The sequence below is a fragment of the Vidua chalybeata genome, chromosome Z (genome assembly GCF_026979565.1).
Source record: "Vidua chalybeata isolate OUT-0048 chromosome Z, bVidCha1 merged haplotype, whole genome shotgun sequence".
In the NCBI taxonomy this organism is placed as follows: domain Eukaryota; kingdom Metazoa; phylum Chordata; class Aves; order Passeriformes; family Viduidae; genus Vidua; species Vidua chalybeata.
The window spans coordinates 19166438-19179030 of record NC_071570.1 but is presented as its reverse complement, the minus strand read 5'-3'; the positions used below and the strand labels follow the sequence as shown (position 1 = coordinate 19179030).

Here is a 12593-nt window from a genome sequence, read left to right as displayed (position 1 = left end):
TGTATTACATAGAGATACACAGATATGAAATGTATGTGTATGTGCATGTATACATTGTTTAAAGAGTATTTTGAAATAATAAAATATACAAAGGTAGAAGCAACAAGCTACTAACAAGACAGAAATTGCTTTCAAACATACTTTGACATAGAAGGATTGTGAGATTCAGACTAAGTAAAAAACACAGAATGACATTTAACAGGCATTCATCAAGATAAACCTTTGCAAGCTGAATTGATCTGTTAGTTGGAGAAAGCATTAACCTTCAGAAGGAGCATCAGGAGCTGGAAAAAATCCTGAACCCTGTCCAACACAGGATACCAAAAAGTCAAGGTGCTCTGTTACTGTTCTCAACTCCTGGACTACATTAGCTACTTCCTCTTTTAGTTCCCTGACTTCAGAAATGAGAACATCCATCCTCAACAGTTGATGAGAAGAAGACCCAAGAAAGAAACAGTGATCAGGAAGGACCCCAGTGGAGAAAGAGTTTCCAGTGGATGGGGAAAAAGGAAAAGAGGACAAGCATCCATAAGAGGAATAGCCAATAAAGAGTTTCGGGACCTGAGAAATGGAGGGTCCAACAGATGCTGGCCAAGCAACAGGTGAAGGCGGTCCAGCTGTTTCAGTTTTAATGGAATGATGGCATCTTGGCTCTTGACTGTTGGTAGAGGTGGGTGAGGTGTAAGAGAATGAACATGATGAAGCAACTGTAAAATTAAAATTCAGTTCATTGTATATTGATATTCAGTATTTCCAGATACCTGACTACTATGGAAATCCACATGAATCTCTCCACTTTTATCATGAACAGTGTGCATTGATGACAACTGTTATATTTATTTCCAATGTACACAGTGTTGTAACACTGTAACAGTAAAACAGATCTCAAGGACAAATACAGAAATTGTCTGCAATTATGTTAATGAAGTTTCTTAAGCCAGCTTTCAGAAAGGAGGCCATAGATGTCCACTGTCCTTCTCTTTTCTGATATTCCTGTTTCCTTATAAGAAGAAAAGAAGCATCTGATTTACTTACCAGTTACTAAATCAAGATGCTCACCAACAGTTATTAGCCTCTTAAATCCTAAACACTCTTTAGCCACTGCACTAGTTACTAGAGACTTTTTAGATTTTTAGTAATTTCCTCTTCCAAATTGAGAGGGGAATTTTTATTTTTTTTTACTGCATAAAATTTCTAAATTTCTCAAACACTCATCAATTTTACTCAGGCAGGCAGAAACGTACATCTATCTCATAAAATCTTACTAGGTCAGGAACTCAAAATTTTGTTTAATATGGAAACATAGTAAAGAATTCAGTAACAGCAACCTGGAGAAAGGAAGACTGGGAGACATCTTCAGTAAATTAGTTCTTAGACATAGATGTATTTCTAACTGATGGAGATTTAAGACATGATCCAGACATTATTGAAGTTATTCAGGCATCCAGTTGGAAGAAACAATCCACAAGAGAGAAAAAATAACTTGTACAATATCTGACAGAAGATACAGCAATTGAAATCCTAATTGTCATATTAGGGCTCAACTTTTAAGTAATACACCATTATCAGAGATTACTTTTCCCTTTATTGGGATGTTTGATTTTTGGAGGACATCTAGTTACTTGAAAGGGTAATAGTAAAAGTCTTGGGAGAAATCTCTGCAGTTATAAACCTGCCTATTTGTGCTACCAGAATACCTCAAACCTGTTTAAAAAAATCACACAAATAGAAGCATATTTTTAGCATTTCAACATAGCAAAAATAATGACAAAAACTACAGAATCTTCCCACATTGACTGGGTGTCTCCAAAATAAAAAACAACACTGTCGTTCCACAGTATTTTTTTAATCTGTTTTTGAAACAGTTACATATTCTCTTGTGGTTACATATATTTTTAAAATAGTCCCAAACTTTTTTGCAAGGCAGGGAAGCAAATGTCCAGGACAGTATCATGGCTTCATAAGATTTTCTTTTCTTCTATAATTAAAGTTGGATTAATAATCCAACTTCAATAAATAAAAAAATTAAAACTTATTTTTCATGTTAATTTTGGTTAATTAGAGAGGGGTTATATTTTTATATCAGATTGGTAACATAACTCTTTGTAGATTTGTTTCTTACCAAGGGTATGCCATCTATAAAGTTACTATTTTTAGGGTACACTTGCTTATTTCTGCCCAGCATTACAACTTCAAAGAGACAGCTCCCCCAAAACAGACTATAAAGTACAACATCTGGAAATCTTATCAAAACATTTTGGAAGTACTATGACAGGAAGACAGTTAACAGCAAAAGGACAGTCGGAGTTTTACAACTGAAAGCAGAGTCTGGTATTAGCAATATTTTACTGTAACTGAGCTATATTTCTTTCTCTTAGTTTCACAAATGCTACGTCTTGGCTACACCACAAGTACTCCTGTAATCATGTCCCATACCCTCATGATGCATGCCTGCACAGAGAAGTTATAAAACCTATCATGAATACAACAAAATCACTCATCTCCTAAAGTCTTCTTAATTTATACTTCTTATATATTTTTTTTCAAAGCAATAGAAGGTTGATCTAACCTGTTTCACTCTACTTTAAACTTTTCCTCTGTCCTGTTTTTAATTTCAGTATATTCCTGTGTTGCCCATTAATTTCTGTCTCATTCTCCCTATCAAAACTGTTAGAATGCCCCTCAGACACCTAGGGAAATCCTAAATATTTTATTCAAATGTGTTTCAAGCATCATTGTTTTATAGCAACTATCCTGTTCCAAACTACCACATTCATGATATTTCTGTTACTTTAGAAATAGTTGAATAAGGATGTGAAAAGCCTTAATGATAAAAGAGTTTTTCAAAACTATGTAATTTCAGTTTCAATGAAAATACTTTACATTTAGATATGGTGATGAAGAAACTAAATCTATTTCATTTCAGAAGTTAGAAACCTCTCTATGTCAAGTCCAAAACTCAGACAATGAAACTGAAATGAACAATGGTATATTTTAGTATCAACACTATTCCTGATGTTGTCTCTCTTAGAAAAGTTAAAATTGCATTAGAGTGGTAGAGAAGCCATTTACCCATAAACATGTTATCCAGAGACATATTTATTTGTGGGTACTGTGAAATGATTTGCATTTTGGTGCTGATGACCTGTGGATATTGCCTGAAGAAGCAGTGTCTGATGTGTCTGATGTGACTACATGATCATTTCTTGTTGACAGTGGATAAATGCAAACGTGATCCCAAAAGTCTTATTTCTTTTTCATTTATCTCTAACCTCATATAGCACACAGATTTACATAGATAAAAGGGAAGTAACACAAGTGACATCTCTGGCATAAAACCCACCTCCTAAATTTACTTATATTATCTTTGTGTTTGCAGGCATATGGAAGCAGAAAATAGGTTTTCATAAATACGGTATCATGATAAAACATCTGTGTCTGAAAGGAACTTTTACACCGATACATATAAGTAATTGAATCATCTGATTATCCAGAGCTGGAAAGGACCCACAAAGGATCACCACAGCCCTACTCCTGGATCTGCAGAGGGCAGCCCCAAGAACCATGTGTGTGTGAGCACTGCCCAAATGCTTCTTGAACTCTGTCACACTGGGGCTCTGTCCACTTCCCTGAGGAGCCTGTTCTAACCACCCTATGTGTGAAGAACCTTTTTCTAATATTTAACCTAATCTGTCACTCCTTTGGGTCATATCACTGGTCACAAGAGAGGTGAAATCAGTCCCATGAAGATGATATCAAGCATCTATCAAACTAGCAGCAGAACAAATATGCCAGGAGCTGCCCCACGCCCCTTCACACTGAGCCCAGGCACCAAGGGTAGGCATTGCTTCAGCAGTACAATAATCTCAGAAAGTGATCAGAGGCAAATATAACTTTTAGGGGACAAAAGGCTTCTATTTCCCCCAGTACAACGGTTTTTTGCACTGGACAGTGCTGTATCTGTGCCTCTGCAGGAATGGAATAACATCTTAAGGACAGAAAAAAGGAAGTCCCTAACAGTGACTTGAAGGCAACCTTCTGATAGGGATCTGGTAATATTTCACTAAGCCCATTAGTGCTGGAGGACAGGACATTCAGGGAGGGATGTAAACTCCAGGAAGCAAAGTAAAACACACTGATTTAAATCTATCTTCTTTATTCTTTCTTCCTCATATTGGAGTTCCCTGTTTTATGGAACCTATTAGAAACTGTTTCACTCCAGAAGTCTATCTACCTAATGACACAGAAATTAAGTAAAGGTTCATTGTAAATACACTCAAGCAATTTAAATCATAATGATGTTCACTACTGATAACTATAACGTGAATTTCATACAAACATAAACAAATCCGGTGTTCATGGAAAATAATTCTTTGCAAGCAGAATGATTCAAAACCGAAAATGCAGTTGAGATACTTGAGAACTATAGAGATCACCTGTGAAAGGCTCTGTCAGTCAGCAGGACTTGCACTCAGGAGTCTATACAGAAGAGCACTTCCCAGAAGCTCACACAGCAGCACAAAACTACTTCATTTCACAAATGGGGATACATGAGAGAGGAAGAATGAGCTGTTTTCCTTAAGACTATAAAAAATAATTTATCTAAAAAGTAAAAAATCTGAGGCATTATCCAGTCTTTCATGAAAAATTGCAATAAAGTTTCATGGCAAAACAGGTACCATTCACAGAGAAAAATATTTTGCATAAGGAGGAAGATTCTGGATGGCAGATCTCCTATTTACTGTTCTTAAAATAGGTTATGCAAAACCACAGGCAAGCCTCCTTTTACAAAATACAAAAGTGAATGCTTCAAACAATCAAAACTAAGTACCAGAGGCTCCCTAAGAAATTAAGTACAAAAGAAATTATGAAGAAAAAAACTAGTTAACACTGAGTGAGAAGAACCACCTAAATGTAAGAATAAAGATAAGAAGGTTGGTGAAAACAGATTAAAAGGAGACCCACTATAACGGAAATGTGAAAGTTTGGCAGCTAAAAGAAATACCAGTCACATGCTTCCTTGCACATGGTGATGAAAGAGGAAACTTAGCAGGAGAAAAAATAAAAAGAGTTGTGGGTTTTTTTTGTTTTTTTTTTTTTTTATTTTTAAGAAGCTTTCAAATAATATAAAAATGAGGTAAGACCAAAGGGTCACTCAGTTGCTGAAGAACTGTGAGCAATGATCAGCACTGGATGTGAAAACTGAGGACAAATATTGAAAGATTCACAAAGGAAGGAACTGCATGTCTTTTTGTCTATTTCTCTTTTAGATACTATGCTTTACATGTCACAGTCTCTCCAGACAGCTGCAGTACCTCAGCCACAGGATCCATTCAAATATATGAGTTTAAACACATTCTCACATAACAAAGAGGAGAGAAAAGACTGCACTGGCACCTAGGTTTATAGAGTATCAAGATAACATCATAGAGAGTTATGACAATTAATTTCACTCTTTTGACAGCCACAACTTTTGTCTTCCCGTAAGCATGTTTGCTGCTTTGGATAACCCAGAACACGCCACCACTTACCAATCCCCTCAGCCTACAGATAGAGTCCCACAGAGCTACATGTGGGCTCTTCAGAAAGAGCCTATTGGTTCTATTCTGAGTCACATGGTAGAGATTAAATGTCCCTGCCATTGTAATACAGAAAATGGTGTAACCTTATGTTGTAGTAATCATATTAAGGAGATGTTTTGATTTTTGAAAGCACTGGACTCCAAATTCTACTGGGATGATCACAGCATAGACAATATCAAGTACCTCATTTGTCACATGTCTTTTCAAACAATAAGGCTGTCACAAGATAGAAAAGATATTACTACTATTATTATTATTAGTAGTAGTAGTAGTAGTAGTAGTAGTAGTAGTAGTAGTAGTATAAAACTAATAATATTGTTTATTGTGGTTATTTATACAATATCCTTTGGCTGTTGGTTTTAAATACATTTACAAAACCAAATATATACACCACACAGTAAAAGGTTTCTTCTAAGAAGCCATCATTTTACTGCAGCAGTAATGAAATGGCAGTGATTTATTGTATATTTGAGCATAATTCAAGGTAAAATAATCCCATGCTACTCACCTTGATCTCTTTCATGCCATGTCCTACTTCCTGCAGCTGGTGAATTTGGAGAAGGATAGAAGTCTCCTGTGGGGCTTGGCTCCATATTTTCATCTATGGAGATAGTTTTGGGTCTTTTGCTGTTGAAGAATTGTGAGATTTGTCAGTAAATAAAATATTAATCTAGTAATGGTATATAAACTCTCTGGATCTCTACAATTATTTTAATAGAGAGTAATTCAGGCTACCAAACCCCAAAAAAACCCAAAAAAACTGGCTATTACAACCTACATTAACTTGCACAGGCAATGTTAATAATATGTGATGCAGGTATGCACTTGTGTTATTCACATGACTTAATATGTCAAAGATGGCATGAATGGGTAATATAACAGTCCACAGCATTTCATGGAACAACCAATGAACCAGCTCCTGTAGCCTACCAAAAAAAGATTGTGTCATGAAGGTACTAAACTCTATGCAGGAACCCTGAAGTGAAGCAAGTCAGTGCAAGAAAGTTCTACCCATAAGACCAAGGTAGAACAGGAACTTCTGTGAATGTGTTAATGTGGAAAAAATATACTTTACTGTATTTCATCAGGTCAAACTCCCAAGATTTTTAAAGAGGGCTAGTCTGAAACAAAAACTTTTCATTTATGACTAGTTTAATTAAAAACTACAAAAGGCCCGTATTTCAAGTCACACAATATAAAATGAGGCAGAACTTCAATACAGTGGAGGAAAGTGAAGTTTCTTCATAGCAATATATACTGATGCTGTTATATTGACTGCCAAAGAAAACCAGAGTAAGGTTTTAATGGTGTGGTGGTACTATTATTATTATTATTATTATTATTATTATTATTATTATTACTATTACTACTTCTACTACTGGTACTACTACTGCTACTACTGCAACTACTATAACTACTACTACTACTATAACTACTATTGCTACACTATGATAATTAATCCATCTATTCTAATTAATCCATCAATTTCTAAAATATATTTGGTATACTGCCAAGCTGAAAATATGACAGAGTGAAATATGGGAACATGAGCAAAATAACTGAGAAGAATCAAGTGCTGGTGGAAGAATACCTCAGCCCCCTGACAGTCCTATTAAATTGTGTCCCACTGTGCAGACACTTCCTGACTGACTGGGGTGCAGAAATGTGGGAAAATGACAGCTCCTATAGAGCTTCTGATTTCATGGTTTAGCAGACAGTTTCAGAAAACCAAAGGGCTCCAGGGGTCTGACAGACAGTACATTATCTGGGAGTCAGAAGGAGGGCACAGTCCTACATCTGTGGGCCCACCAGCTGCTCCCAAGGGAGGAAATGGGACTTTTTCTCAGAGACCGGAGAAGGGAGCATGTTGAACAAGGAGGAAGTCAGTCCCTCAGATTAAATCGCCTATAGGAGGCAAAGGGACACTCTTGAGAAAAATCAACCTGTAACTGTCTCACATGCTCCTCCTTCTTTCCACTCTGTTGGGAAATGCTGCCTGAAAAAGTGAGGCATGAAACAGAGTTGCATGAGCTGGGCTGTTATAGATGAAAACACATTGTCTTTATATACCTGTCCTAACACCTTTTCTACAGGAAATGGTATCTGTCCAAACATATCTTGCAAGACAAAGGTCCAAGAGGGAGCCCTGAAAGACAGCCATTCTGCCTGCAACCACTCTGAACCCTGCCAGCATGTTCCCAAGTGCTAAACCTTCCTGCAGCTCAGCAACACTTTTGGAATGTGTAGCTGTCCTCCTGGCAAGATGATCAAGTGGGCACTTCAAACCCTGAAGAAAGTTACCACCATCTTCAATATCATGCAAGATGACAGGCAATAATGACAACATTTCAAATGACAAAATTTATAACCTACAAGTCTGTACAGAGATTATGGCAATGTACACAAGTAGCTAGCCTCACAAAATCAGAGGAAATTAACAAAGCAGTTGATTGTTGACAAGATCTGTGAATTGCTTGTCCTACACTATTAAACATGGTTCACATTAGCACTTATTTCAAATTTTTACCTGCTTGGTGGAGAGGACAAGGATCTCTGTAGATTTACACCCGAATTCATATCATGGTAATATGGCTGGCTCGGAAGCTCTCCAATTGGGAAGTTTACTCCACTTCCTTGGGTTATGGGTGCTGAAAAACACATCCTCATAAGAAGTCAGAGATAATCTTCTATCTTTTTAGCTATCTTTTCTTTTTTAACACTTGGAAAATGTCAAGATGTTACTAAATGTACCTAATTTTCTGCCTCTTGCGGAAACCAAGTACAGACAAGTTGCATCAATGATTATGTATCTAAAAAGTGAATTATCTTCTGTAGTACTCAGCAGTTGTGCAGATAGAATACATTTATTTTATAAGAGATAACATGGAATCACCAATATGGAAAAGATAATACAAGCCTTAAGCAGTATAATGAATGAGGCCAGGTTTATAAGGACAGCTAGTATTATTTATTAAAGAACTGAAAAAAATGGAAATAAGAAACTTAGATGCACACAATTTCCTTTTGCTTAATGTTAACTCTTATGTATTAAAAATAGCCGCCTGTGTTGACAGTCTGGTTTTCTGCCTTTTTTTTCTTTCGCCAGTGCCATAGGTTCTGCTTTTCATATCTACACCTACATGCAAATACATACAGTCAGTGTTACCTTCACTCCCTAAAGAGTCTGTGTACCATAAGACTCTGGTAATTCAAGAATAAATTATGTATTACATATTATGGTGTATTTACCTTTGCTTGTTGTCTGTGCATTGTGCATTTTAACTACCTTTGGCACTTAAAAGAATAATTACACGTTGTGTAATGAATTTGAAGGTTTATATTTTTCCTGACAGCTTAAGTACAACTCTGTTGCGGCTTGAGGTTAAACAAATGCATGGTAAGAAATCCCACAGAAACCACATCCTTTAATGCTTATTATTAGAAGAAATATATAATGTATAACAGCTGCATAATGCACAGTTTCATATCATAATTACAAGATTGTTTCTTTTTTAACCTGAATGGCCTTATACTTTAAAATGTACTTAACCATCTGACAACAAAAAGAAAGCTATAATTCACACATCCTCAGCCTTTTAAAATAGCAAAACTATATCTTAAGCAGGCAGAAAAAAGGATATGCCTTAGCACTTCAGGATTGCAATTCTCACTATTTTGCTGAAGGATTTAACATAATTTTAGTTGTTGAATATTCATTTCTGACCACAGAAAATGAAATAAACCATGCATCTGAAGCCTCAGAAAGTTAAATTCCCCAAGCAACCTGACCTTGCATGAGTTAACACCTGTGCAAAATATGGGCAGACATTTTAGAGATTTTGGAAGCCTCTTTGACTTTGTCCTCACCTCACCAGAAAAGTGATTTTTCTGGACCATTCAGTCTTTACAATGTTGTATCATCACTGTGGATGCTTCTAACTATAACTTTCAACTATTCTTCTCTATTTCCTAATGAAGTCTTGAGAGAAATACTTTAATAGTTTTAATAGTAAAGGGAGGAAAAAAGGGTCAGGAGGCAATGCAAAATGAAAATGTGGACATGTTTTATGCTATATTATTATAACAATTATTAGATGTCAACAAAAGAGATCTTATATTCTTTTTGCTTTTTCATTTTGCAGTCAAAGCTTCACCTGTACTTTTATATTTAACTTTTATGAAGATTTTTACATGTTCATGTGTGCAATATCTCTGATGCCAAAACAAGACAATGTCATTAAAAATTCAGTTACAGCCAATGCTAAGATTAAGGAAACACAAATATTTCATACATTGTTGATCATCCTTTATATCCATACTGTGATTTTTTACTTTAAGAGCTATACATTTAAAAAAAATTAAAAGAATAGTCTGATCTTTCAGCAATACCCAAGGATGTATAAGGCATCTTTAAAAAACTGTTAAGTCTAACCATAGAAGGTTTTGCTGCATATGGTAATTTTACTGAAACATCAGACGACTAGGTGTGCAGAAGATATAACAAATTGATTCCATCTTTAAATATCAAAGAGATAGAAGAAGACCCATTTGTTTTATTACAGACATTACAGACATTTATTACACATGTAATACTGTGGTAAAACATATCAAAATTGTGCATGTTTATAGGCATTTCCTATGCATCTTAGTCTTGTGAAGAAAGAAGTTCAAGGAAAAAGCCTTCACTTGATTACAGCAGGCTTTGGAAACAATTAAACACAAATGTTAACTTACTTCTTGACACCCTCACAAGTTCTGACACATTGAATACTCCGGATTTCACAAAACTGTCCTCAAGGTACACTGAAAAAGACCACAGAACCATAGTCAGTATAATGATAAGATTAATAAATAATTATAGATAGATTTATACACCAGCTAACAATGGTATTAATAGAGTCCCAAAACAATAATACACAGATCAAAGTGCCCCCAAAGCTGATTTCAGAATCCAATGTGAGCTGAAACTCAGACGAAGGTGAAAAAATTCTTAAGGATCTGTGATAGAACAATTTTTAAAAAGTATATGAAAACTAACTAGCAATATACTTAGTCCCTAGCTATCCATCAAAAAAGCATCTGAAAACTAGTTTCTTTTACTAGTATCTGGAAATTTTAAGTCAGTATTGAACTACAACCAGTATCAGCTGGATAAGCAATTTCCCCATAGAACAGTCCTGTTCTTGCATATGTTTCTGCTGAAGAAATTTTTATTTAATTCTCACCTTGCTGACTGTGAGGTTACAGTACAGCCTGCATTACTAAATCATTATCTCTGAGGCAGATGAGGGGCTTGCTATTATTTCCAGAAAATATAGGAACTGAACAAAGCAGCTGAGCTAATAAGTGGGGTGTGTCTTATATGCACATTGAATTGTATATCTAGAGACCTATGTTTAAGAAAACAAAGAGTATTGTTTTGGCCTGTATTTACTTATTTTAAGATAAATGTATTTGATATACATTTTCTGTTGTGAAATTCAGGCATAAATTGGAGTATTGCTGTGAAACAGCAGCCAATAAGACTTATCTCAGTAGTGTAACTAGTAACCTTTTGCAAAGAGAGCTAAGAAACCCATGTTTATGTGGAAGCTTCATATCAAAAATCACTGCAAAAGCTATATTAGTGAATTTGAGATTACATAGCATCATGGTTGCTATTACAGGTAGTAATAACAACCATTTGCAAACAAAAGTATTTAGATCTATACTTGGTGCACATTGCTACTTCAACAGTGTTACTTTTTAATTTCTTTTCATGTGAGACAGTGTACTAAGAATTTCTTACTGTGGTTACTCTAACCTCTTTTCTGAATAAACACAGTTTTTTTTCTTTTGGAAATAAATTGTCAATTTTCTCTTTCCAATGTTTGAAGGAGTAAAAGTATTCTAGATGTCTTAACTAACAAAACAAACAAATAAAAAGTACTGGAATATCTACTGATTTAGAAAACAGTGTTTTGATTCTAGTCTCTTTGGATATCTTTTGGAAATTGCTGAATTTATCTTCAAGTGATTTAACAAAAACATGGCTACTCTAATCAGAAAAGTAACTGTAAAAGCAGTACACTTTACCTGAGAGGTCTATCCTTGGTGTATCTGGAGACACCTCTATTCACTTTCCAGGGTCAAAAAGAGGGCAGAAGCAAAAAGAGTGGTTTTCCCTGCTTATTAGTCCCACAGAGCTGCCTCATCCAGCACCCCTGGTATTATTTACCAGTGCAGGTATAAACAGTGCGCCAGAGAGCATAAGCTGAAAGAATAGGAACCCATCTGACCAAGCACATTTCCCAACATCTCTGTTACGCTGTCAGACCTATAGGAGAATGTCAGTCTTTCCCAGCGGAGAACCATCCCATGACCAAGCACCACAGATGTACAGAGCACTGCAGGCCTGTGGAATCATCCTGAGTAGTGTTCTACCAATGCAGTAATCTTCTCATCTCTCAGTCAACATCACTTCATACACTATTCCTGCATGTCTTTATTCCCACTAGTAGCTCTTCAGGTCTCCCTTCCTTTTTAATTCACTCCCTTTCATATTTCTCTGTCTTTCATTTTAAACAGATTTTCTCCATATCCATTATTTTTCCTTTCTTACAATCCTTCGCCTGGATATTGACAACCCATGTGCAGTGTCTAATAAATTAAAGATTTTCTGTTTAATTTTCTGCATTCTCTTGCATTGTTTCTCCATGTTTTTGTGTGGATGAAAACATGACATACTTCTGAAACATTTACTTCTTTATTTGACAGAACTTGGTATACCCACATAACAAAAGCATGCAAACACTAAATTTTTGCTTTTCCTTTCCTAGTCAGTTATTGGTTTTTAAGATCAGGCAAGCTAGATGAACGCTATTAATTCCTCAAGCAATGGCAATCTTTCCCTTCTCTGCTTATTTCCTCCAGCAGGAACAATCTAAAGTACTGGTTTCTTGATTTCAGTTAGCTCATAAGTGAAGTGTGGCATAAAGCCAGTGTACAACCATGAAGCCAGCTCTGTAGCTG

The 12593-nt window shown here is 35.7% G+C and overlaps 1 protein-coding gene across 8 annotated transcripts in view; it reads right to left on the bottom strand.

The window, feature by feature from the left end:
* NFIB (nuclear factor I B) overlaps nt 1-12593 on the bottom strand; it is a 189739-nt gene that overhangs the window by 70042 nt on the left and 107104 nt on the right. For 7 of the 8 annotated variants that reach the window (XM_053932902.1, XM_053932903.1, XM_053932905.1 and 4 more), the window contains exons 4-6: nt 10317-10385; nt 8110-8230; nt 6091-6209 (exon numbers count right to left, since the gene is read on the bottom strand). The exons of the other annotated variant lie outside the window; for it this stretch is intronic. In XM_053932902.1, coding sequence (XP_053788877.1) covers nt 6091-6209; nt 8110-8230; nt 10317-10385 — 309 coding nt within the window. The remainder of the gene's footprint in view (nt 1-6090; nt 6210-8109; nt 8231-10316; nt 10386-12593) is intronic. 8 annotated transcript variants of the gene reach the window in all.